The 27,484-nt window shown below is 40.9% G+C and overlaps 2 protein-coding genes across 7 annotated transcripts in view; both read left to right on the top strand.

Annotated features, from left to right (window-relative positions):
• LOC125887858 (F-actin-capping protein subunit alpha-2) overlaps positions 1-21,240 on the top strand; it is a 62,942-nt gene extending 41,702 nt beyond the window's left edge. The window contains exons 4-12 of the mRNA XM_049574942.1: positions 76-139; positions 4,271-4,322; positions 5,456-5,519; positions 8,798-9,004; positions 11,187-11,266; positions 13,196-13,274; positions 14,003-14,074; positions 15,799-15,861; positions 20,098-21,240. Coding sequence (XP_049430899.1) covers positions 76-139; positions 4,271-4,322; positions 5,456-5,519; positions 8,798-9,004; positions 11,187-11,266; positions 13,196-13,274; positions 14,003-14,074; positions 15,799-15,861; positions 20,098-20,238 — 822 coding nt within the window. The 3' untranslated portion in view covers positions 20,239-21,240. The remainder of the gene's footprint in view (positions 1-75; positions 140-4,270; positions 4,323-5,455; positions 5,520-8,797; positions 9,005-11,186; positions 11,267-13,195; positions 13,275-14,002; positions 14,075-15,798; positions 15,862-20,097) is intronic.
• Positions 21,241-26,604: 5,364 nt separating this feature from the next.
• The window catches only part of LOC125886746 (suppressor of tumorigenicity 7 protein homolog), a 92,836-nt gene continuing 91,956 nt past the window's right edge, over positions 26,605-27,484 (top strand). For 3 of the 6 annotated variants that reach the window (XM_049573042.1, XM_049573044.1, XM_049573048.1), the window contains exon 1: positions 26,606-26,772. The gene's annotated coding sequence lies outside the window, so the exon portion shown is untranslated. Of the gene's footprint in view, positions 26,773-27,484 lie in introns of all 6 variants that reach the window. The other 3 variants (XM_049573047.1, XM_049573045.1, XM_049573043.1) reach the window with 2 other exon arrangements.

The raw sequence follows: 27,484 nt of genomic DNA on the forward strand, positions 1-27,484 counted from the left end.
TTCAATCATCTCAGTGTTTTTTGTGTCAGATCAGTCACTTCCAGTCTTAACCTGGACCTTGTTTGTCATCTGCAGGTACGCATAGCAGCTAACTTTGTCATCCACGCCCCGCCAGGAGAGTTCAATGAAGTTTTCAATGGTGAGTACTCTGTTTCTCTTCCTCTCTATCAGTGGTTACCAACTGGTGGGTCATGGTCCAAAAGTGGGTCATGGGTCCACTCTGAATGGACCGCAAGTGACCTGTGAATGTGTCAAGTTTATAAAAAACACACTTTATTTTGAAGTACAGTGACGGCCAGGCACAGGACTTTTATTTTGAAGTGCCGTTTCCTGCTGTAGAGTGAGTGAATAATAGAAAGCTGCTTAACACAGACAGCAAACTAGCTTGACAACACGGCCAAACGCAAGTATGACGCTGAATTTATTAACTCTGTGGACCTTGAACTAATGACTAAGGAGAAATCTGGACCCTGTGGGTGCACCAGTCTGGAGCTGCTGTTCTATTGTGTGGGGGTTATTGCTCAGAAATATCCAGCCTGGTATTTTCATCCCTCCTCCTCCTCCTCCTCCGCTCTTTACCTGTCACATCTCTACTGTCCTCATTTAAATACATGCAGAAATGCCCCCACAATGCACAGATACAAGAACTGGCTCTGCTTGAATATAATATGTGATAAATTTTGCAAAAGGGCTGCACATTATAAAAAAAAAAAAAATCATATTACCATGATTATTCAAAATAATGTGACTGTGATATGAGTTGCAGTTTTGATCAGTGGTAATTTTTGAATGAATGGATGATTGTTTATAGAGTAGGTAGAAGTAAAACTTAAATCTCCCTACCCTCTTACATTTCTTCTTTTAACTCTTATATTATTTCAACAAATTCCCTAATTCCCTAACTAATTTACAACTATCCCCAGTCTATTTACCACCCAATTGAATAAATAAGTAATAAACCCAGTTTACTTTTTGCATTTCATTTTCATCGGAAAAAAAAAAGATGATGATGTGATCTTTGCTGGGGTCTGTACCACACAATCATGTTTCCTTACATCTGGAATATGATTCTTTTGGCAAGGCTATCTGTGGTAAAGACACCACAATGCTTCATTTTAAAAAGTATTTTGTGACACATTTTACCTTTCTAAAATAATTGCCGTTTTTGATATTTGGATATTGGCCATGTTGCAATTTTGATAATATTTTGGTTAATCGTGCAGCCCTATTTTGCAAAGATATGCAACTTGTTATGTGTCTAAGCACATAAAAAAAAATGCGATCAAAGCTGTAGTTAACAAACTTGGTCAGTTAACGTCCGCTTAAGCAGATATGTTTTTTACACCAGGCGACATTAAAGAAGAAATATTCTGTATCAAGAATTTGTCATTGTCTGCAGGTCCGTAAGAAGTCGTCAAATGTCCTAAATGTACGTGTATAAATATTAGGTCTTTAAAGTCATTCATTAGTCTTAAACATGAATTAATGAGGTCTTAATTGCCACAAAAATGTAATTTGTTTTTGTCAAAATGAGTCAAACTCTTCTGCAATAAAGTCCACATTGCTGATGTTACAAATCTTTAAACCCACCACTGAACTTAATACTGTCTCTCTACTTCATACATAAACTTACTTGTTGGCAAAATGTAGATTAACCTAACAGGTAAGGTAAGGTAAAACTTTAATGTCCCAGACGGGCATTTTGAGAAACAGACAGTAGTCATGAGTACAAGAAAACAGACAAATACAAATACATAACACACAGTGTCCACTATCACACAGGTGTAAATCATGGACATGAAGGGTCACTGCTGGGTAAGATAGGCGATAGCAGACGGGATAAAAGACGATCTGCAACGCTTTGTGTTACATTTAAGGAGGCTAAACCTCCACCCTGATGGAAGCATCTGAAACTCAACATGAAGGAGATGTTGAGAGTCTGAGCTTTAGAGGTGACCCTCTCTTCATACAGAAGCAGGAAGTTATTGAAAGTAACGTCAGTGATATTACACTTGACCACTGTTTCCAATATGTTCTTGTTTTTAATGCAAAGATTACCAAACGAACAGACAATGTTGAAGAAAAGAACAGACTCGATAAAAGCAGAATAGAACTTTAGAATAGATCAGTGCTTTTTACATCAAACTCGGGAAAACATGTACACCAATCAGCTGTGCTCTCCTGGGAAACATTGGCTTGATGTGCACCACCTGTCATAGTTCAGTTGCAGACTACATACAACCCCTCACGCCGACGGCACTCCCAATCAGGACGATACTTCATGCCACACCGCAAAAACTGCTCAGACATGGCCAGTGAAACATATTAGAGAGCTCAAGGCGTCGACTTGGCCTCCAATTTCCCCAGATCTCACTCCACTGTAGCATCTGTGGGACATACCAGTACCCCAGAGGTCCTGTGTCCATGCCTCAACACGTCAGAGCTCGGTCCAGTCCACAGTGGAGCATCAGACCTGCCAAGGCATGAACACAAGACTTCTGGGAGTGTCCTGTGGTGTCTGGCACCAGGGCATGGGCGATGGAACCTTTGAGTCCTGTGGGTTGCAAGGTAGTCTTAAATTTGGTTAAGAATATGTTAAAAAATATCTGTAAAGCTTTCTCTGCATTGCTAAAAGGTTTAGGATGACGTCTTGAATCGCCGTGGAGCAAGTCTCCATCTCTGTGGACACTGCAGTATTCAAACCTGTGTGTTTAAATTTAGCATACTATCAGGTGTCGGCGCCTCCATCTTGAAGAACAGTTTGACATGGAAACAAAGCTGCTTCTTTGAGCTTTAAGAACCTGTCATAACCCCTTTAGTAGTATTTTGTCACAGACCAGAGTTTTTAAAGAAAATCCGCATGTGGACAGAATGGTTAACAAACCCTGACACCAGTGCAGCAGAGTGAATCAGAGGAACAGACAGTTCACTTGTCAAACACAGGTGTAACTAATAACATTGATTTCATGTCAGTTCCAGTGCCAGGACACTGATAATATGAGTGCCAGCTCATGGCACGGCTCACTGGCACGCATAAATGGAGTGAAGCCATCTTTAATGTTATTACTTCCTGTTGTGACGAGTCTAAACTCTTCTCATGAGAGCCCACCAAACACTTTCTGATTCTGATTCTCACAAATGCAGTTTCTCAAAAAAGCCTTGAGGGACTTTTTTCAAATTTGGCATTAGCGTCTTCTTGAACTCAAAAATAAACTGACTAGATTTTGGTCGTGATAGGTCACTGTGACCTAGCATCTCATTCTTGTCAACGTAATATCTCAAGAACACCTTAAGGTTTTTCTTCAAATTTGGCACAAACGTTCACTTTGACTCAAGAATGAACTGATTAGAATTTGATGGTCAAAGGTGGTGGTCAAATAAAACGTGTTTTTGGCCATAACTCAAGAGTTTACTGGCTAATTATTACAGAATTTCACATTAATATCTAACGGGATAAAATAATGAAGTGATGACCTCTTATCCAAAAGGTCAAAGGTCAGCCTGACTGTTGACATCATCATGTTTTAACGGCATATCTCAGGAACAGAAGGGGAGACACACTGTATCGGTGGGCGGAGGCTTGTTAACTCTGAGTATATTGTTGTGAAACTGGGCATATTTTCACAATGCTGTCTCTATAATTGTTTTTGCGGTTGCTAAACAGCAGCTGAAATGGAAAATTATTTGTGTTCCTGTGTTACTTATCATACCACTGTGGCCACCTAGAAAGCAAAATGAGTTTATGATGTTTTGGCCAAATTGCCGCTCGCCCTGCAGCGCCAGTGTTGACACCATGCTGTCAAAGAGTTGCCCCTCGAGAAAGTGTGTGTGTATGTGTTTTGGCATCGTTAAAGCCTCGTCCGACCTCGATAAATGTCGTCACCTCAGAGGAGCGCCGGCGGGCTGTCTGTCTGCCTCTTATCACAGCCTGACAGCCACACACACACACACACACACACACACACACACACACACACACACGGTCTAAAATACAGTCCCCTCTTGCCACTTTGTCCTCTTTCATCTCTGTGTGAATTTACAGCCTTTTCCACTGAGCTAATTTACCATGTCTGCTTCACTCCTTTGGCATAAATGTTGAAAAGACTGACTGCAGGCAGCTTTGTCTTTTGTGTTTGTGTGTGTGCGTGTGTGTGTGTGTGTGTGTGTGTCATGGTGCTAATCTGCTGTACCTGTCGTCTTCCTCTCCCCTCTGTCTTTTTCTCCTTCTTCCTCTCCTCCCTCTAATGATCTTGACTTTTTTTGTCCTCAGATGTGCGATTACTGCTCAACAATGACAATCTTCTCAGGGAAGGTGCAGCGAAGTAAGTCTCCCCTCTCACACTAATAAGTTTTTGTTTTTAGTTTGCAGAAAGACTTTAAGAGGATCTTTCAGATTTTTTGAGGAAGGGTTGTATGAGGTACTTATCTGTAGTCAGTGCTTCTCAAAGTCAAGGATGCTTCCTTGGTAGGTCAGGTCCTCCCAAGTCAGGTCCCACAGAGGCTTGATAAGACTCCCTCCTAGCATTTGGTAAAAAAACACATTGCAACAGGCTAGCAAGTGCCCAGGTGTGCGCAAGAATTGTGGGTACTTTGTATCTGCTGAGGATACACACATGCATCCCTGAAAATTCTCTGAGGGAAGCAAATATCCTCGTTAGAATTTAAAGGATCCTTGACATTGAACAGTCCTTTGCTGACATTGCCTCCTCAAAATTCAGCCGTTTAAGGATCCTTCCTTGATATTTGAGAAGCACCCAGTTTATCACCTGCAGTAGAGCTCAGCGACGCTTACGGGAGCAGCAGCAAAACTTATTTTAGCCACCTAAAAAAATCAATATCAGTCTAAGTGGATGCTATATTTAAAATATTCTCACCGCCCTACCTCAGGGTCAGACAGTGATTTATGACAGCTAACTGAAGTTGTTTTATCACTCTCTCCAAAGGCACCAGACAAAAACATTTATTTTACCTTGTTGAACACAGGAGCTGCTGGTCTACCACCACCTCGATCGGTTGGTTTGTTTGTGTTATTGTGTGACTTTGGTGTTTTAAAGGCTTAGTTTGGACCTGCAGCTCTTTTTGTTCTGTGAGGAAAAATTACTTTTTGTCAAAGGAGTCTGGTGGCTTTGAAGACAGCATAGGTAGCAGCTTCCATTCCTCCTCAGAAAGGGCTGTCTGGGTTAAAAGAAAGGTAAAGCAGTGAAAATATTCATAATGTAGCGTACACTTAAATTGATATTGATTTTTTTTGGTGACTAAAATATAATCTGCTGCTGCCCCATTCCCCAGCAGTACATTAGCTGAGCTTCTGTGTCACTACTTATGTCCGTATTGTCCAAACTACTTATATCACATAGACTAAATTCTTTAAATCCAGCCCAGAGTAGAAATATGTGTGTATAAAGTATTTAATTTGGAGTGTATGAAGTAACGTGTTGTCTCTGTCTCTCCGCAGTGCATTTGCACAGTACAACTTGGACCAGTTTACCCCGGTGAAAATCGAGGGCTATGAAGAACAGGTGAGATTATTCTTCGCCTTCAACTTGAGGTGATGGTGGCAGCTTAGAGGTTAAATGAAATGGGATGACATCACAGGTCTGAATCTGCTGACTGGTTCATTTCTCCCACTTTACTTGTTGCTCCCCAAACTCTGCACCACATTCAGCATGCTTGCTTAAGACATGTCAGCACTCGACAGTGCGAGTGTTTCACTCGCATTTGCGACTAAAAATAGGTGTGTGTGAACTGTAAAAAAAATATTTAGGGGCACATGTGCGCATAAAAAAAATCAGCCGAAGCAGCCTATATTTTTGTCAATAAAAAAATATGATAATCTAACCGCAAATGTTGGAGGAACTCCAGCCGCCCTCCCTCTTCCCTCTTCCCCGCGTGACACGGTTATGGGCGGTTTTCCAAGCCACTGTCGGCACAATGAATATAAGTCCCACTGTCGGCTGGGTTGAAATAAGTCAAAGTGTGGTGGAGACGGACTGGGTTAAGCAGCGGACCTCCGGGGAAGCCTGCTCCATTCTCCCCGCAGTTAGGGACCGTTCTCCATGGCCAGGCTGTCGGCTGGGTGGAAATAAGTAAAAGTGTGGCGGAGATGAGGGACCGGGAAAAGCAGCGGACCTACGGGGAAGCCTGCTCCGTTATCCCCGCAGTTCGGGACCGTTTGCCACGGTTTCAGAGGACCTGGAGAATGTTTTAGGATAGTAATAACATTATATAAGATAATCATATTGCAAAGATAATATAAGATAATAACATTAAAGACAAAATTAAATTGCAATACTTTTTCAAAACTTGATGATTTTACCTTTCTGTACATTTTGTATACAAATTCATTAAATAATTTTGCTTGTAAATGTCTATTTGCATCACGTTTATTACAGAAAACACATTATTTGATCAATTTACATTGTGCCCCTAAAGTTCTTTGTGCGCTCCTTAATTTTTCAACTTAGGAGCACATGTGCTCCTTGAGAAAAAAGTTAGCGTCAAGCTCTGCATGTTCATTCAGTCCATGTCACATGAGAATCTGTTGATAACCTCAGAGTGGGGACATCTCAATTAATTTTAAATTAGGATTTTCCTTTTAAAGGTTTTGGCGTTCTCCAGAGGTGTTAACGTTTCATTGCGCTATTCAAAATAACAGATTTATATGGTAATATCTATAATGTTTGATTATTTAGAGAATCAGAAGAGGATTTATTGCCAAGTAGGTTTTCACGTACAAGGAATTTGCTTCCTTTTTTTGGTACATATTAAACATATTAAGAGGAAATAAAATAAGATAAAGTACTGCAGTGTAGTACCACTATAGCTGATGCACATCAGACAAAGATGTAACTCTAGCTGAGATAAACGTGCAGTTTATAACTTTATCTTGTCACATGTGTTTTTGCACATGCAGGCAATAAAAACTGTTTGTGTGTATGGTGTTTCTTCTCACACATTCAGCACCAGTACAGAACCACAACATGAAAACTAAAAAAAAAAAAAGTTGTATAAAAAAGTCAAGGTTTGTGTAGCAATTGCAGTTTATCTGAAATTCAACAAAAAATCAAGACCAAAGAGTTTTTCTCTCAGAGCGTGAAAGATTCAGTGTATATGGGTGTAAGAAAACATCGATACACTTGAGTTTCACCGTATTATGTTTTGTGATACTGTATTCAGTGTTTCCCACAGAATGAGAGTGTATGTGTGGAGGTAGCTGATAATACTTTTTTTAAATGCCTGTGTGTCCCTTGGTATCATTCTGTGTCACTTCTCTAAATTTAGAGGTTTTTGCGGGTCAATGAACGCAGCGCAGACGGAGCTCTCCATGACTTCTTTCTTTTCTTCAGCTGCAGTTTGTGACTCACAGGGTGGATAATTGACCTGTCAAACCATTCAGAGCTGATTAGGTCAGAGAGGAGCAGCTGCAGCAAGTGAATACAAACTTAGACCCTGCAGAACAAATGGTTAAGTTTTACTTTCAATGTGCCTGACCTTCTGCGGCTCCGTATCTGCCCTGCGTGAGCGCTGCATTCTGACAGTGTGGTGCTATAAATATATTCCAGTGCTGCTCCTAATGAACAGTCCAGTCTCAAAAATAGAAAATCTATTTGTGGCGGAGGATCTTTTAATCTTGGCAGGCTGCCACAAATAAATGAATGTGCTGGAAACCTTGGTATTGATTCTCAAAAACACAACAATTTCTAATTAAGTGTTCACATGTAAATATTCGTGGCAGTGGTTAATTTTGTGTTGTTTAAACCCCAGACTACTAGATTCTTATTGTAGTGATTTATCGTTAGCCATTTGACTCTTCTACTCCAATATAGCCACATATCGCTTGCATGTTACAGGGATTTTAAAAAAAATACAGATGCAGAACACACTGTTCTGAATGCATATAAAGAGTAACGTTTTTATATCAGATTTAACGCCTGTGGTCATATGTTCTTTATAATATGACAGGTTTTCTGAAATTGTCCTGCAACATAATGAATCCTAATCCTTATATCTTGATGTGTATGGTAGTGCCAGATTCTTGCCAACACACATCATATGCTTGCGCTTTACAAATGTTAAAACAGTGGTAAGAAGAGCCAATAACATAAAAAATATATAACCTGCATCATTAAGAGACACAGGAGCAGTGAAGTCAACAAGCTTATTCAGTTTTCATTATTGTTATTGCACTAATATTATGTTCTCATGGGCATTAAAGCAGAGAGGGGGATTAAAGGATCAAACAAGTCCCAGAGTTCTCTGCTGCTTCCACAGGAAACAAGATCACAACATGTCTTTATTTAAATGTCACTGTGCTCGCTGCCTGTGAGTGTTTGTGAAGGTTGAACATGGTGGTGAATGAACGTAAGCTTCGGTAATGGTTGCAGCGTCTTATGTAAAGATGTCATCATGTCCCTCTGTTCCCACATAACAGGTTGAAATTCCCCTGTCTGACACCCAGCAGGCTGAGCCCAGTGCTGAGGTGGAAGACAGTCGATGGAAAGTTCAGGCTGACGTTTGTGTTCCTGTCCTTTGTCTTCATCACTCTCTTCCTTCATTCTTGTTTTTCTCCTCACATCCCGTTAATTAATCTCCTGATTCTTATCCACAGAATCTTCTGCCTTCTGGTCATGTTCCTGTCTTTTCCACTTCTCTTCTCTCTGTTGTTCATCCGTGTCTTTGTCTTGTTGTTAACTTTTTCTGTCTTCCTCTCTGTTCTGTTCCATTTTTTGACTCCTCTTCCTCCTGTTACCTCTTCTCTCACTCTTTCACTCACTCTCCTTTTCTTTGTTCCTCGCAGGTCTTAATCACAGAGCATGGTGACCTTGAGAACGGCCGGGTCCTGGACCCCAAGAACAAGATCTCCTTCAAGTTCGACCACCTGAGGAAGGAGGCCAGCGACCCACGGCCCCACGACGTCGACAGCTCCATAGAGGGCTGGAGGAGCGCTGTGGACTCAGCTGTCAGGGCCTACGTCAAGGAGCACTATCCCAATGGAGTCTGCACCGTATGTTTCAGCCTACACTGTTACTACAATGATGCAGATCTATCTCCACGTGTCGTTTAAGCACTTTGCACGAGACAACAGCAACCTGCTCACTAAAACGTCTTTCAATATAGTTTAATATGGTGTTTTCTTTTGCAGCAATTAAGCCATTTTAACGCCATGGTTCGCCTTTGCACCAAAACAAGTTCCGTCCCAGTGCTAGCTTGCAAAAGCACCCGTGTCACAGCATCTTGGGTTTAGCGCCACCCAAGACAGCTGTGATTGTTTTAAAGAAATACAAACAACTCAAGAGTGTTTTTCCCCTCAGTGCAGAATTATGACGGGTTCAACCAGACTTTTTGCAGCACTGGCACAGCACTAAAATAAAGTTTGGAGATAAGTCTGTCTATGCAACACCAAAGGCCAAGACAGGTCGAACAGACTTCAAAGAACTAGCGGCAACAAACACCAGATGTCGCATCATATCGTCTGTGTCTGTGTGTAATGTCAAATAACACACTGCAAAGGCTACAGCTGACGGCTAACTAGCACATGCGTTGTGCTCCTGCATGAGAGGAAATAACTCTCCATACCAGCAGGCGGCAGTCGTCCATGTTCAGCATTCATCTTTCAAAAAGGGGAACTGGATGACCATCATGACGTTAGTTAGCCAGTTAGCATTTTAACAACACAATCCATTGTAAAAGAACAGAGCATATTTACCGTGTGCCAGTGAACAATAACACAAACCATCAGGAAACATTGCTGCTAAAGAGAAAAATAATCTGACCTTATGGAACAAGTTTGTTTTAAGCCCAATCCCATTTCTCATTTTCGCCCCTACCCCTAACCCTCTTTTTCGAGTGCCCCTTGCCCCTTGCAACAAAGTAACAAGGGGTAGGGGTTGAAATATTCCCCTATGAAATGGGACAACCCTTCATACCCGCAAATGTCATCATTAGTCTTCAGTGACGTCATAAAAAGACGCGACGAGTATGTTGCCGGGGAAACCTCACAACTAGCAATTTTTTTATGTAGAGCACAAAAAATAACATACAAAAAATGATGATGGCAAACTAAATATACAAAGTAAATAAAAATAACAAAAATCAAAATAAATACATATGAATGTATGTAAGTGATTTCACTCATAGACAGGCTCCACCATCGCCAAATCAACATGCTGAATTGGCTGAAAAAAAGCAGACGAGGGCCAACGGTGCGGGACACACGGGGGTGACTAGGGCGGCAGACTCTCACCGACGGCCCAAATTGACTTTGCCGGACTCAATGAAATCTCCTTGCACAGCCACAGATCGTCAGGTGCTGGTAGGCAGCAGGAACGTGAGTCATAAGATATGCAAAAAAATCCTCCGCACACTGACATGGACTTTACTATTGAAATTTAAATTTCGATAGTAAAGTCCATGTCAGTGTGCGGAGGATTTTTTTGCATATCTTATGACTTTGCCGGACCCTTGGCTTGGTGTGTCAGGCAACTGACAACTTTTTCTGCAGGATTTGCCACCTCTGAATCACCGAAGACACGTGCAACTGTACATGAAGCCAACAGGAACGCCCTCTCTCTGAAATGACTTGTGATTGGCTTAGCTTGCCTGAAAACAGAGCCAAGAGGAGGAACAGAAGTCTAGCTTCCTCTCAGTCCACTTGAATTAAAATATGCTCAAAGTTTTTTGTGGGATTTTTTTACAGTGATGCCAAAATGAAACCACCCATTCCTCCTTTAATATCACAGATTATTACAAGGACATGTTGAGTTAAAATGTGGGATTTCCACCTGTTAAAAAAAGTATTTGAATCATGTCATGTGTTGTGCAGTTTGACTTTTTACAGGAGGTACTAATGGTCGACAGTATGTTGTTTTACAAAGCTCCTGTTGTGCTCCTTATTTATTAATGCAAAGTGAACAGTGCTGTTCTGCTGCAGACACGACAGAGTTGCTCTGTGAATTTGTTGCGTGTGGTTTGCCAAATCGCCTCTGAGCATGTTTAATATACAACAGTCTCTCAGTCGCACGTCAGCAATGAGTTTAATTTGGTCGATATTAACCACAAACCTCTGTCACATTTAATTCCTTCACATATACAGCAGTAAAGTGGAACTTTAGACTGATCGTCAGCTGTGAGAAGAAAAAGCTCCTTACACATGAAATCTGAGAGTGTTTTTGTTCTTCTTCCTTTAGATTTACGGGAAAACCATCGACGGACATCAAACCATCATCGTGTGCATCGAGTGCCATCAGTTTCAACCAAAAAACTTCTGGTACGTTTTAGACACTTAGTTTTCAGAGTGATTTATTATTCTTGTGTTTGCACCACTTGGATTTGTGACATCTGGTAATGATGAGGAAACACATTGTTCACACAGCAGTACACTGATTCTAGAAGAGCCTCTCCAGTTTTAGGACAGACTAAAGATGACAGGACAGACTCTGAAATTTCCCTCAGTTTCAGGAAGACCAGCAGGGCCTGTAGAACTCCCAGCGATGGTTTCTCAATCATTTTATCTTAAAAAGATGTTACAACACTGAACGAGCTTAAAAAGCCTGAACTGTTGTTTGATACGTACGAGATGCTTCAAAGGCATCACTGTAATTACCACTTAACTGTAGAGTGTTGGACTTTTGGCCGTGGTAAGCATCGCTGAGCTGTTTCTGATCGGGTTAATCTAATTGGATAAGAAGTGCACCAATCCTCTTTGCTGCTGGGTTTTACTGGGCTTATGGGTTGTTGGGTGTAATGATCCCACAGCTCCTGTAAGTGACGGCCACCGTTAGCTGCCATGTTTCAGTAATGAGGAACCTGTGGGGCAGATTGGGATAAGATGAGGATATGAAACTGAAGCTGACGGATCGTGTATACTTTTAATGTTCAGTTTTTTGATTCAACGTCTAATGCACACGTAAAGAAAACAAGAATAAAGAGCTGGAATTATTTTTGTGGTACCTGGATTAAAGCCTGTTATATGATTTGGGGCTAAACTTTCCCAATAAACCCCCAAATTTGTCACCACGCCAGGATTCTGCGATGTTACGATCGCAACAGTTAACGCAAATTCAGCAAATCCCTGTGATCCCCCTGCTTTTGTTATGTTTCTCCACTCGTATATTCACAGTTTGTTATGCCGCTGCACCAGCGACAGCCATGATTGGAGACATTATGTTTTTGGGTTGTCTGTACGTCTGTACATTTCTTAAAATTTGGCACAAACATTCTCTTGGATTCATCGATGAACTGATTAGATTTTAGTGGTCAAAGGATAGGGTCTGTGTGACCATATCTGTCTCATTTTTGTGAAGAACACTGTGAGGGATTTTTTTTTTATTTTTATTTGGCACAGACGTCCACTTGTATTGAAGAATAAACTGATTCGAATTTTGTGGTCAGAGGTCAAGGTCGCTTTGATCTTATGTCCGTTTCAATCTCATGAACATGATATCTCGAGAACTCCTTAAAGGAATTCTTAAAATTCGGCACAAACGTCCACTTTGATTCAGTGTTGAACTGATAAGATTTCAGTGGTCAAAGGTCAAGGTCAGTGTGATCTTTTCAGTCTTATTCTCGTGAACACGATATCTCAGGAACACCTTAAGGGAATTTCTTTAAATTTGGCACAAATGTCCACTCACTTGGATTGAAGAATAAACTGATTAAAATTTTGTAGTCGAAGGTCAAGGTCACTGTGATCTTGTGGCTGTTTCAGTCTACTTGACAGAGACAGAAAACTAGCTTGACGACATGACCAAACACAAGTATGACATTAAAAAACTTAAAGTGTGTGGACCTTAAACTAATGAGTGTGTGTGTGTGTGTGTGTGTGTGTGTGTGTGTGTGAGACACAGTGGCAGAGCTGGCCTCGACCCTCGCACATGCAGCAGGCTGTGCGACTCCATCACAGAGAGCTCTGCTCTGGATTGAACACCAAAAATGCATCAGTGACAAATCTTTATCTTATTGCAAATTAGAAACAGAGTGGGTGAAATAATAATTTTACAAGATAACATATATGTAACCCTACATAACCACGAAATATATCCTCCTATTTTCTCCAATACTTAACGTTAGAGCTTATCAATACTGCGGTCTTTAATAATTCGGACCCGGGGCCGGTTTAATACGGGGGTTTGGTACCCATCCCTACAGTACAGAGCTGTAACGTGATTAAAGTCTGATTTTCTTCTTCTCTGCACAGGAATGGACGCTGGAGGTCAGAATGGAAGTTCACCATCTCCCCCTCGACCACTCAGGTGGCAGGAATCATGAAAATCCAGGTATCCTGTTTAAATCTACTCTGAGAGGAGTGAAGAGACAGAGGGGTCTGTGTGTGAGAGTGTATGAACCGTGTGTGCAGACTACACACAAATTCAACACATGCTTCAATATAAAGTGTTTCTTCACACCTATACCTGTCTATCCCATTCTTGTGAACGTGATGTCTCAAGGACGCTGAGAGGGAATTTCTTTAAATGTGACACAAACGTCCACTTGGATTGAAGAATAAACTGATGTGAATTTCATGGTCGAAGGTCAAATGTCAGAGTGACCTCACAAATATGTTTTTGGCCATAACTCAGTAATTCTTGTGCTAATTGAGAAACAATTCCACTCAAATGTCCAGCAGGATAAAATGAAGAAGTGATGACATTATATATCCAAAAGGTCAAAGGTCAGCTTGACTGTGACATCATCATGTTTTAACGTCATATCTCAGGAACAGAAGGGGAGACATTTGGTCAGATACTGAATTGGTGACTCTAATCTCAAACTGTGCTGATTGTATAGATCTTCTGTGTGTGAAGCTTTACTGGAGCGCAGAGGCGTAAAACCACAGGGCGGTAATTTTAGTTTTCTTTTGGAGTGTTTTTGTTGGTCCGTTGGGATTTCATTGTGTCACCCACACAGCTTGTTTTTCTCCACTTCTTCATGTCTCATTGTTTTGAGTTGCAGAATGAATTTCATGTTCACAATGCAGACAAATTAAACCTCTTAATTGTTGCAGGTTCATTACTATGAAGACGGCAACGTTCAGCTGGTGAGCCACAAAGAGGTTCAGGAGTCCATGTCAGTCTCTGTGAGTATGACCAAGCACACCTGGGGGGTATTCCAGAACAAAACTCTGATTATGTTAACCCTGAAATGAGGGAAACTCTGGGTTTTCAGTTCCAGAAAGAGAGGTAAGTCAAACTCTGAGTCAATCACCATGGCAACTGACTCTGTGAACCGAACCTGCTCGCTGGCAGGTTTACTGTAAGAAACCCTGAGTTCACCCTGTCTCCTCCCTACTGCCGAGCCTGAAGCAAGCTGGCAGACACACATGGGTTGTCCGTATGTAGGAAATGCTTTACACCGGGAGAGAAACTTCAGACCCCGTTTAGATGTGCTGTCTTTCCCCAGTGAATATCTGTTTGAACCGTACCATTTTTTCATTAGGCTCAATCATTTACCGGCCACACATATCAAATCTGACACACCATGGACGTGCGCTCTCATCAGAGCGAGTGTGCATCGCACTACATTTTTTTGTGAACGGTAGCTTTTTATATGATATTGGTGGCCTACAGTACATAATGACATAGCCACTGAATGACGGGTTATTTAAGCTACTTTGTTTAATAAATCAAATATGAATAAAACTAAAGAGAGGTACAGTCATGGCCAAGTCAAATATGCCTTACCTGTTTGAATGATGTTTGTATATTTCATTTTAAGCTGCTTTCAAGTGTGTTTTTCCCCTGTGAGATTGCACCTACATGAAAATCAGATTTTACTCAAAACCACTTTTCCACCTGTAATCTACGATTTTAATTAAGTGTGGTTAAATGTGAATTAATGGCAGGGCTCTCACGTTTTGATGTCAGTTCAGAGTGAGATTGTTGCTGGGTGGCGAAGGGAGGGGGGATTCAAAATTCAAATGAGTCATCAACCATCTATATGTGCTTAAAATAGCTGCTGAAATAAGCAAAGATTCTTTTTATTATTTCTGGGGGGACATTTTGCCTTACATTGACAGGACAGTTACGCGTGAAAGGGGGAGAGAGACAAAGGGACATGCAGCAAGGTGCCACAGGCCGGGGTCAAACCCAGGCTGCTGCAACAAAACCAATATATATGTGACACCTGCTCTATCCACTACGCCACCAACATCCCGTCAAGGACAATTCTGCTTGCTAAATTTCACATGCCACCTCTCTCTCCTTGGCAGCTTTAGCAGTGTTACTGTTTTTATGAAATACATGCTCATATTCGCTGTAGGCATTCATGAGCACCTCCAATTCCACAGGTGTAAAATAAGTTGACCGCTTTTTCTCTCCGGTTGCCATGGTGAATCGAGGTATCGGGGCTCCACTGATGATGACTTTTTATTGCGGTTGTGCACGTGCTTAACTCAAGGTGTACCTACTCAGAGTTGATTGAACTAATTCAAATCAGCTGTCTCCCAGCTCAGGGTAAGTCAACACAGAGTTCAGGATTAGATTCAGAGTTTGATGAACTTCCTACCTGGAAGGACCCTCTGGACCTCAGATACAGGATACAGCAGGCAGCAGATTCTATTCGAGCCCTTCTAGTCCTCTCAGATATGACTGTGACGTCTCATACATTAAACATATTCTCATTATTAGTTTAATTAATTCATGGTGATTGTATCTCTGGTTTTTCCTTAATGCTGTTTCAATTTGCTGACGGCTCCCTGGGGATGTTTTCTCACAGTGTGGACGTGCCAGTTAGTGTTATTTCTGAAGTATTTTGTAAACGACACTTTATCTCTTGAATTAATTATGTCTTGTCATCTTTCAGAATGAGGCTTCAACTGCAAAGGAGTTTGTTAAGATCATGGAGGCTGCAGAGAACGACTATCAGGTATGTTTTAAAATGCTGATTACACACTGGTTTTTTGCAGAGGAACCAACAGATCGTGTTTGCCGGTGGTTTTTAACTGACGCGTACATGAAGCAGATCAGTGGTTCCCACACTCAGCTGAAATTTTATTGTACTGAATTATTGATTAGAAGTTTTGCTGTGATTGATGCAGTTGACTAAAAATACAACATCTTCAGGAGCCCATGTTTTACTCTTCTGGATTAAATGATGAAATCCTTCACTTTTAAAGAGTCAGTTTTTACCAGATACCCTTTTTTTTCTCTTTTTTTAAAAAAAATCTGTCAGCAGAAAGAAATCGTTACGCACAGTAACCTTGCACACTGATTCTGATGTGTTTTATTGTTCTATTTGTTGTGAAAATTTGCAACACGTGACAAAATGTAAAGGACACATTCCCTCCTTTGCCTCTCTCTGCTGGAGTTACCTATCTGACTGTCATCACTCCCTCCCTGTCCTGCATTTGGCACCACAGCGGCATGAAGGGGCGGAGCTGTCTTCGCTCTCTATTATGATATTAATATAATATCTCTAATATTACTGTCTGACCTGTTGAAAGTGGCTGTCTGGGTTACAAAATGAATCTGTATGAATCTCCCCTGTCCCGCTGTGTCCCGCCGCCACATTTTCTTCACTGACTCCTGGTCAAACGTCTCTGAAGGCTCTGACGGAGGCGAAAAACACAGAAAATCGAACCTTTTCCAAAAATTTCAATGACAGACACAATGTGAAGTTATATTTATTTTTAGACGTGCAACAATTTTGGATGAAAAAAACAGACTTGTTGTGCAAAGGCTTTTACTCTGCAGACCCCATCACAGGATTTTCCTCATTACATCAAGCTTTTAAGGCTTAGACACACCAAACCTGAAAGAACTAGCACATCTGTGCACATGAACACACCGCAAATCCTCCAGCTGATGATCAACCAACACGTTTACAATATATATATATATATATATACAGTACAGGCCAAAAGTTTGGACACACCTTCTCATTCAATGCGTTTTCTTTATTTTCATGACTATTTACATTGTAGATTCTCACTGAAGGCATCAAACTATGAATGAACACATGTGGAGTTATGTACTTAACAAAAAAAGGTGAAATAACTGAAAACATGTTTTATATTCTAGTTTCTTCAAAATAGCCACCCTTTGCTCTGATTACTGCTTTGCACACTCTTGGCATTCTCTCCATGAGCTTCAAGAGGTAGTCACCTGAAATGGTTTCCACTTCACAGGTGTGCCTTATCAGGGTTAATTAGTGGAATTTCTTGCTTTATCAATGGGGTTGGGACCATCAGTTGTGTTGTGCAGAAGTCAGGTTAATACACAGCCGACAGCCCTATTGGACAACTGTTAAAATTCATATTATGGCAAGAACCAATCAGCTAACTAAAGAAAAACCAGTGGCCATCATTACTTTAAGAAATGAAGGTCAGTCAGTCCGGAAAATTGCAAAAACTTTAAATGTGTCCCCAAGTGGAGTCGCAAAAAACCATCAAGCGCTACAACGAAACTGGCACACATGAGGACCGAGCCAGGAAAGGAAGACCAAGAGTCACCTCTGCTTCTGAGGATAAGTTCATCCGAGTCACCAGCCTCAGAAATCGCAAGTTAACAGCAGCTCAGATCAGAGACCAGATGAATGCCACACAGAGTTCTAGCAGCAGACCCATCTCTAGAACAACTGTTAAGAGGAGACTGCACGAATCAGGCCTTCATGGTCAAATAGCTGCTAGGAAACCACTGCTAAGGAGAGGCAACAAGCAGAAGAGATTTGTTTGGGCCAAGAAACACAAGGAATGGACATTAGACCAGTGGAAATCTGTGCTTTGGTCTGATGAGTCCAAATTTGAGATCTTTGGTTCCAACCGCCGTGTCTTTGTGAGAGAAAAGGTGAAGCGGATGGATTCCACATGCCTGGTTCCCACTGTGAAGCATGGAGGAGGAGGTGTGATGGTGTGGGGTGTTTTGCTGGTGACACTGTTGGGGATTTATTCAAAATTGAAGGCACACTGAACCAGCATGGCTACCACAGCATCCTGCAGCGACATGCCATCCCATCCGGTTTGCGTTTAGTTGGACGATCATTTATTTTTCAACAGGACAATGACCCCAAACACACCTCCAGGCTGTGTAAGGGCTATTTGACCAAGAAGGAGAGTGATGGAGTGCTGCGGCAGATGACCTGGCCTCCACAGTCACCGGACCTGAACCCAATCGAGATGGTTTGGGGTGAGCTGGACCGCAGAGTGAAGGCAAAGGGCCAACAAGTGCTAAACACCTCTGGGAACTCCTTCAAGACTGTTGGAAAACCATTTCAGGTGACTACCTCTTGAAGCTCATGGAGAGAATGCCAAGAGTGTGCAAAGCAGTAATCAGAGCAAAGGGTGGCTATTTTGAAGAAACTAGAATATAAAACATGTTTTCAGTTATTTCACCTTTTTGTGTTAAGTACATAACTCCACATGTGTTCATTCATAGTTTTGATGCCTTCAGTGAGAATCTACAATGTAAATAGTCATGAAAATAAAGAAAACGCATTGAATGAGAAGGTGTGTCCAAACTTTTTGCCTGTCCTGTATATATATATATATATATATATATATATATATATATATATATATATGTATACATATATATATATATATATATATATATATATATATATATGTATATGTATATATATATATATGTATATGTATATATATATATATATATATATATGTATATGTATATATATATATATATATATATATATATATATATGTATATATATATATATATATATATGTGTATATATATATATATATATATATATATATATTTATTTAAGTTTATGTTTGTTAATAATTCCTGTTTATTTAACTCTATATTTGTTAATACTATTGTTTAAATTTCTTATATTTTCATGTATCTTTCCTCTCTTGCAAGGAGCACCTGTAACATAAACAATTTCCCCTCGGGGATCAATAAAGTATTTCTGATCTGATTCTGATTCTGATGTTCTGCACCTGTGTGAGAGAAAATAACTCTCCACAGAAGCAGACGGCGGTTGTCTATAATTGTAATTCAAAAAGGGAAACAGGCAGACTGTCTTGATGCTAGTTAGCCATTTAGCACATTAACAACACAATGAGAGCATATTTACGCCAGTGAACAATAACACAAACTATCAGGAAACATTTCTGCTAAAGAAAAATAGTCTAACCTTAAGGAACAAGTTTGTTTTGGTCTCACTCCCTCTGGACTTTAGTTCTTTGTTTACTTTCCTCACCTTTGTTTCTCATTTCGTGAGCTGAGCTGAGCTGACAATCAGACTGATTTCACTCACCAGTGGGCTTTGCCATCGCTGCTGCAGAGTCAACGCGCTAAATTAGCCAAGAATGCCAATGAGGGGCAACACCGCACCAGCTAGAGTGACAGATGCTCACTGATGGTCTAACATGGACCTGTTTAAGTCAAGTTGAACTTTATTGCCATTTCCACATACAAAGTACATGGGAACGAAATTGCGCTTTTTCACAACCCCAAGGTGCCATCAGACACGTACAAGTATAAAAATAAAAAGATAAAAAAATATATATATACATATATATGCATATGTACATGAATATAAGACAGGGCAGTTCCAGCAGAGCCCTGGGCTAAGAGGCATCTGGTATTTAAGGTGCTTAGCGGAAAGAATGACCAGGAAATAAAAATGAATATCACAGTTTATGTCCGTTAACTGCCATTTCTCTTCTTGTGTGCTGAATTAAACAGCCAATCAGACTGATTTCACTCACCAATGGGCTCTGTCGTCGCAGCTGCTGAATTAATGTGCTGAATCGGCAAAAAAAAAAAAAAAAAAAAGAAAAGAAAAAGCCTAGGGTGACAGACGCTCGCTTACGGTCCAATATTGGCCGACCATCGGCTCGGTGCATCAGGGCCTCGAACCCTTATTTGACTCTCCATTACCTGCAGAAAGTGCAGTCATACATAAACTGTGATGATATTTCTAAATATCTGAAAATCAAATTAAATAAAAAAAATAAAGTGTTTTTTTGTGTATCATGGAAGAGGTTACCAATCTGATTACACGACACTCAGACTTTTCACCTGGAAATAATTTAAATGCATTTAAATAAATGTTTAATACACTTTATTTATTCATAGTTCTCCTCCTCCCTCCTCTCTCCATCTCTCCCCATCCCTATGTTTCTCCCTCCAGACGGCCATCAACGAGAATTACCAGACCATGTCGGACACTACCTTCAAAGCCTTACGCCGCCAGCTTCCTGTGACACGCACCAAGATCGATTGGAACAAGATCCTGAGCTACAAGATCGGCAAGGAGATGCAGAATGCTTAAAAACAGCGGAGAACATAACAGACAACTCCCCACCCCCACCCCACCCCCTCCCAAACAATGTTGCATGACTGGATAGTTGTATCGTCTTTGTACAGAAATTAGAGAAACTGGGACAAAGAAAGGTTTTGGTCTCACAGCCAGATGTCACATTACACATTGGATGTCGACTTTTATTGATGTTATTTTGTTTTTATACAGACACTGTTAACTCCTCTGTATATTCAATCTATGGTGATAATCGTATTTGGGAAAATATAGCTTGAGGAAATATTACGAGACATAGGAAAGGGGGCGAACACTTGTATGCAAAAACATCCTTATAGAATATCACGTGTGCAATATTTATTGTGTCAGTGAGACCACGCCTTTTATTTGACCTGCTGAACAAAACAAAAAAAAAAACGGTTTGAATTTGCGATGATGTGAAACAAATCAACTTTGGGAGAATTTTCTGTCGCGGTTACTAAAGATATTTGGCTGAAAGAAGCTTCACTTCACGGTTAACGTCCCGTATGGTCAAGAGAAAAAAAAACCCCAACAGTTCTTTGTGTTCATTGGATGGTATCTTTGGCACAAACAGTCACCACTGTCAGCAACTCAATGTTCTTGTTCCCCCATCTTGGTACTTCCCTCACCGTTCGTCCTGTACGTGAGATCTCAAGCTCGCAGCGCTCCTGGCTAAATTGCCTTTTTGACTTGACATCGTCTGAACTCTCACTCAGCGTAGGGAGTTCCCTGACCACTTAACAAGCTTAATTAACAAGTCATCAGTCGCTAAGTAATGTGCATAATGTCCAATTTACAATAAAATCAAAACGTATCACATCCTCCTCCAGCGCTTATTTTTATTAAAAACAGAACCTGACTGTATTATATAACAAGGCACATTGTAATATATACCTGTATGAAACATCCTGTCTGTCAGTTTGGTGATTTATTTCCATGAGATTAATTGTAATTCAGTCACAATTATGTTGCATTAAATGACAAATTTTCTATTTACCGGCTCACTCATAATTTCTGATGACATTTGCAGTGATGCAGAAATGAAGAATAAACAATAAACTAAAGGAGCAGTATTAAAAAAACTGTTAGTTAGGGTTCTTTGAGGTCCTGAACCAGCGGACACTCAGCTTGCTCTGCCCGGGGCCTCTTTAACAAAATTAAAGGAGATATGTGGAGTCAACAGATGGTGAGAACGCTGAACATCTAAGTTGGTGCTGATCACTGTTTTTAAGGTATCAACATTAAGTGCAGATCTGGGGTCGTATTCACAAAGCTTCCTGGTACAAAGAGTTGCTCCTAGTGACAAAATTCTTGGGAAAATTCTTATGATGTTCTCTTAGAATTTCCCCTTAAAGTTAAGACTAGGTTGTGGTAAAGATAAGTTATTCACACAGCATCTCAGCCTGTAAGAGAGCTCCTAAGGTGAAAAACTTTGGAGCAGGGAGGAGCACTCTAAGACGTCTAAGAGTTTCTTAATCAGAGGAGAAAATGGTGGAAACACACAGAAGAAGGAGAAATATTCTCCAAACGCTGAGTGACGGTAAGTTAATACAATGCTACAGGTCAGATGGTGCAGGGGTAATATTTGAAGCTGTTCTCACCAGGAATACACACACATGTCCCACCACACAGTATAACGATATAACACCAGAAATAAAATGATCACAACACTGAGATACTTGAAGTGCAGTAGTCATGACTTTGGTCCGCCTCAACCTTCCATCAGCAGAGGGATCAAAGAGCAATGTCCACACCTTCAGGCTCACAAAGGGTGTGTCTGTGACAACCAATCACATCTGGTAAAATTATGTGTCACACCTCACTGAGGTAAAAGATTCTGAGGATTCTCAGAATGTTTATGGATGATGAAACGCTAAGTAAAACATGTTGTTCGACACCTTGCTATGGATCAGATTTCAGTATTTAAAGCACACCTTTACTCAGTGTCAATAAACGACAGGAACTCTTTACGTGTCAGAAAGGCTGTTTGACTTAAATTCAGCCGGAGGGCCTGACGTTTCTTTCTGTGTGTTTTATCTATGAGGAGAAATTAAACAGAACAAAGTTAATTATCAGTCATTTTACAGTTTTACAGTGATGATCAATTGTTTTACTCATTTTTAAGGAGAAAGAGATAAACATTTACGGGTTTTATTTTTCTTAAAGTGTATTTGTAACAATGCAGGAACATGTTTGGTGTTTGACTGCAAATATTTTAAAAGCACAAGATGTAAAACTTAAACCATGCAATTTTACCTAAAGTCCCAAATTACCCTTCACCCAGCATTTGTGTGTGGGGCCCATGTGGGTCGTTAATGAGCTGAATAATGGGCCCTATATGGGATTGTTCAAGGGTTCCAAAGTGGCCACACTCCAGTTGCCCACATGGGTGGTTTTACTCAAGTGGGCCCAAAATAAGATGCCCATTTTGGACCCATACCCACTTGGTATTCAGGTAGATGTAGCATAACCCATGTGGGGCCCACTTGGGTGAAACCACCCATGTGGACAAAAGGCATGGGATTACAGAAGTGTATTGCATTCACTTGACAAATAAAAAAAAAAAGCCCTGTTTTTCGTGGTAATTTTTGTGTTGTTTTTAGGGGTATTTTTTTCGTTTTTTTGTGGTAATGTTTTTCTGTCTTTCATGATAATTTTTCCTCCTGAACGAGGAGACGAGATACTTCAAAATCTTGCGAGAAGCTCCCACCTGGCACCTGCAAGTGACCCTGCATTCATGGTGACTCCTGCTCATGGATGTATTTTGCATCCGTGCTCCTGCTCCTAGACAGTTTCAACTACGGGATCAATAGCTATGTTTTCCACTGCATCCTTCTAGTGTAGGCCTATCGCTCAATCTAACAGGTTAGGTTAGTAACAGGTTGTAACAACGTTAGCCGACAAATTTGTGATGAGTAACAAGGTCCAACATGATGGAAAAAAACTGTTAGCTTAACGTTACCTGACAACTGAAATCATGCCCATACACGTTTGTCAGCTAACGTTGTTACAACCTGTTACTAACCTAACCTGTTAGATTGAGCAATAGGCCTACACTAGAAGGATGCAGTGGAAAACATAGCTAGATTATCATACCTTGTGTGTAACTAATTACGTGCCTTACCCTTATTGATCCCATAGTTGAAAGTGTGTAGGAGCAGCAGCACGGATGCAAAATACATCCATGAGCAGGAGTCACCATGGATGCAGGGGTCACTTGCTGGTGCCAGGTGGGAGCTTCTCGCGAGATTTTGAAGTATCTCATCTCCTCGTTCAGGAAAAAAAATTACCACGAAAAACAGAAAAACATTACCACAAAAAACAGAAAAACCTCCCCTGGAAAAACAAAACAAAAAATTACCATGAGAAACAGGGAAAAAATTACACCAAAAAACAGAAAAATAAATAAATTACTCCGAAAAACAAAAAAAAATTACTCAGTCAAGTGAATGCAATACGCTTCCGTATGGCGTCATTATGGAACCCTTGAACAGTCCCATATAGGGCCCATTTTTAAGCTCATTTACTAACCACATGGGGCCCACATACAAATACTGACTGGGCTGACTTCACCCTACATGTGACATGACATTTTTATCATTTGAGTCACACATCAAATCTGTCACCTAATCTGCCTTTTTTCACCTTAAAAACATTTAAGACTCCGTCTTTCACTCTCAGATTCTGTGGCTGAGACCCTGATCCATGCCTTCATCACATCCCGGCTGGATCATTGCAACGGAGTCCTGTTCTTTGGCCCCCAATAAAGCCCTCGACAGGCTCCAGTAAGTGCAAAACTCAGCTGCCAGGGTGCTTACCCGCACTAAGCCTTGGCACCCCCACTCTCATTCACCTGCACTGGCTTCCGGTTAAGTTCCGCATAACCTACAAACTACTTCCGCTTGCCTAAAAATCGCTCCACAACCTCGCTCCACCGTACCCATCGGACCTTATCCACCAGCATACCCCATCATGACCAATAGGTGGACCTTTAGCCTACAGTGTGGCGGCCCCCACCCTCTGGAACTCTCTTCCAAACGAGATTTGCCTTGCTCCATCTCTGGACACTTTCAAGTCTGCGCTGAAAAGACACTTATTCACACAGACCTTTGGCAGCTAGCATGTTTATCTTGCTCTGTCTTGTTTTGTTTGTTTATTTGTTTGTGAAGCATCCTTGGGTCTCTTGAAAGGCGCTATATAAATAAAAGCTATTATTATTATTATTATAATTATTTACTTGTATGTCATAACATTTTGAGTGTGGCATTTGAGTTTAAGCTCTTGTGAGTGAGCAAGTTAAGGTGTTTTTACATTCTAACACCATTTTATCGAAATATCAATCAGGCTTCAGGAAAAAGCATAGTACCATTACAGCTGCAATGAAGGTGGTAAATGACATTTCTGTTGGACTTGACAAGAAACAACATTGTGCATCTCTTTTTATTGATTTGTTGAAAGCGTTTGACACAGTTGACCATGATATTTTAAAAGTTAGACTCTTGTAATCAGGACTCTCGGAGCAAGCAGTTACTTGGTTCACCAACTATCTCAGTAATAGGACTCAGTGCATTAAATATGATGGCCTGTGTTCTGATATTGTTACTGTCCACAAGGGGGTGCCGCAGGGTTCTGTATTAGGTCCCCTTTTATTCATTATTTATATCAGTGATTTGGGTATAAATGTGACAAATGCTAATTTGCATTTCTATGCTGATGACACAATTATTTACTAATTATTTACTGCTGTGGATCAACTCTTGTTCAGGCCATTGAATCCCTGCAGAAAGCTTTTGTTGCTGTCCAGCACTCATTACTTCAGCTGAAACTTGTTCTCAATACAGACAAGACTAAGCTTATTCTGTTCTCTAATTCTAGGAAGAGGCCACAAATTATCCCCTCAGTGACCACTCTCGAGGGAAATGAAATAGAGGTGGTTCACAAGTATAAATACCTGGGTGTTTTGATTGATGTCTCCCTCACTTTCAAGCCGCATATAGAGAAATTAGTGAAGAAGCTGAGGATAAAACTGGGTTTTTACTTTCGAAATAAGCTATGTTTTTCTTTTAATGCAAAAAAGCGACTTGTTGCTGCTACCTTTTTACCAGTGTTGGATTATGGAGATCTTTTATATATGAATGCGTCTGCTAAATGTCTTCATATGGTTGACACTGTCTACCATGCTTCTCTGAGGTTCATTACTAATTGTAAACCATTGACACACCACTGTGAATTATACTCTCGGGTTGGATGGGCTGCTCTGGCCACCCGAAGGCTCAGTCACTGATATACTTTTATATAGATGGCATTACTTGGTCTACTGCCTTCCTACATTTGTTCCTTAATTGCACAGAGAAGTGCTGGTCCTTACTCCTTTCGTTCACAAGACTACTTGTTGCTTTCTGTTCCATATGCCCGTACTGAATTGGGTAAAAAGGCTTTTGTCTACTCTGCACCTTCAGCATGGAATATGTTGCAAAATGACTGGAAACTAACAGGGTTAATTTCTTTGAGCGCCTTTAAATCCAAACTAAGAATACTTGAAGCCGACTCCACTACATGTATTTGTTTTTCATAATCTGCTTGTAAATTCAATACTATTTGTTTGTGTTTTATCTGTGTAATTTGTAACTGTGCTTCATACTTGCTGCTGCCTATCTTGGCCAGGTCTCCCTTGAAAAAGAGGTTGTTAATCTCAATGGGATCTTCCTGGTTAAATAAAGGTTAATAATAATAATAATTATGTATGTGACGCAAGGATTTTCCACCTGGAAGTTACTGAAGATAAACACTGATTTGCTAATCAGGCAGACACTATGGGGAAAATAATGTGTTTATTCAACACTGAAGCATGTAAACAAGTTCTAGTAGAAACCCAAAATACAAGTATGAACCTAAATATGAGCACAATGTGGGACCTTTAAAATAAATCTGAAATACAACCATTTAAAGTTATGTGCTCCGTCACTAAGACGAAATAAAAAAGTCCTTTTTTAATGTTTAAAAAATATCTAACACGTCTCCCTCTTATTGTCCCTCATAAATAACGCACAGCCCCTAATTGTTTTCTATTTGGTCTGAGCCTCGTGCACAGAAAACAGCGCCTGCGCAGTAGGATGAAGTTTTGACAGCTATTTGACAGTTAGCTTCTTGCTAATGCTCGTCTCAATTAGGGCTCATTTTAACAAGCGTGTGTCTTTTTATTTTGTAATATATATATTAGCTAAAAACAGAACATGATATGATATGTTATGACCTGTTTAAAGTGACTGTTAGTTACACTGGTCCTGATATAAACAGGTAAATTGTTAACAGCGACATCTCGAGGCGGCGGGAGCTAACTGTCCAGGTTAGCGAGCCGGTGGCTAACTGGTAACAGTTAAGCTAACGTTAGCAGACACGTCTACAGACAGTCCGCTGCTGCTGCTGCTGCTGCTGGAGGAGGATAACACACACATGTTGAACTGCTGCTGGAAGAAATGCTCGCTACGAATAAGGGTCTAACTGGCTTTCATACTAACACACACTGAGGTGAGCTCTCTCTCTCTCACACACACATACACACCCGTGTCTTTAATAACCCCGCAGACGGTGCCGCTCACTCTGCCTCCACTTTTAAAAAAGTTTCTGTTAGCCAGCTCCTGTTAGCAGTTAGCTAGCTGGGTGAGCGGCTAACGGTTAGCCGAGTTTAAATGGAAATCCTCACGCGTGGAAAGGTGCGTGGTGAAATGCACAGAGGAGTGGAGCATCGATAAGATGATGAGAGCTGCTGCGTGATTAGTTTGATTGCGGAGCAGCTCAAGGAGCAGTGATGTGTTGTTGAGTCGGTTTATGATGTGGTGCTGCACAGTTTATGTCCCGGTGTTTTACCTCACACTGTCAGGCTCTCTCTTTCCTACCGGAGGGAAACTCTGTGTCAGAGCTGCATCTAAAGCAGACTGTGAGAGCAGTGTACTTGGATCCCATTTTCACCGCTGCCTGTTAGCCTGCTGGACCGGAGTGTTTACCTCTGCTGGGCATTCAGTGTGGACTCTGTGGTCGAGTTGGCATTATGGGTCGCTTTGCTCTCACAGCACCAAGTGATGAGTCTCCTGTGACTGTGTGCTGAACAGCAGATGGAAGAATGTGCTCTTTCAGAAAGCCAGCTGGCTCTGGCTGGAGAGAGGGCAGGAGAGCCTGTAGGCACACACAGGGCTGCTGGAGGAGGCTTAATAGTAGTGTATGTATGTATGTATGTGTTGGA

This window comes from Epinephelus fuscoguttatus, linkage group LG4, assembly GCF_011397635.1.
Source record: "Epinephelus fuscoguttatus linkage group LG4, E.fuscoguttatus.final_Chr_v1".
Lineage (NCBI taxonomy): Eukaryota > Metazoa > Chordata > Actinopteri > Perciformes > Serranidae > Epinephelus > Epinephelus fuscoguttatus.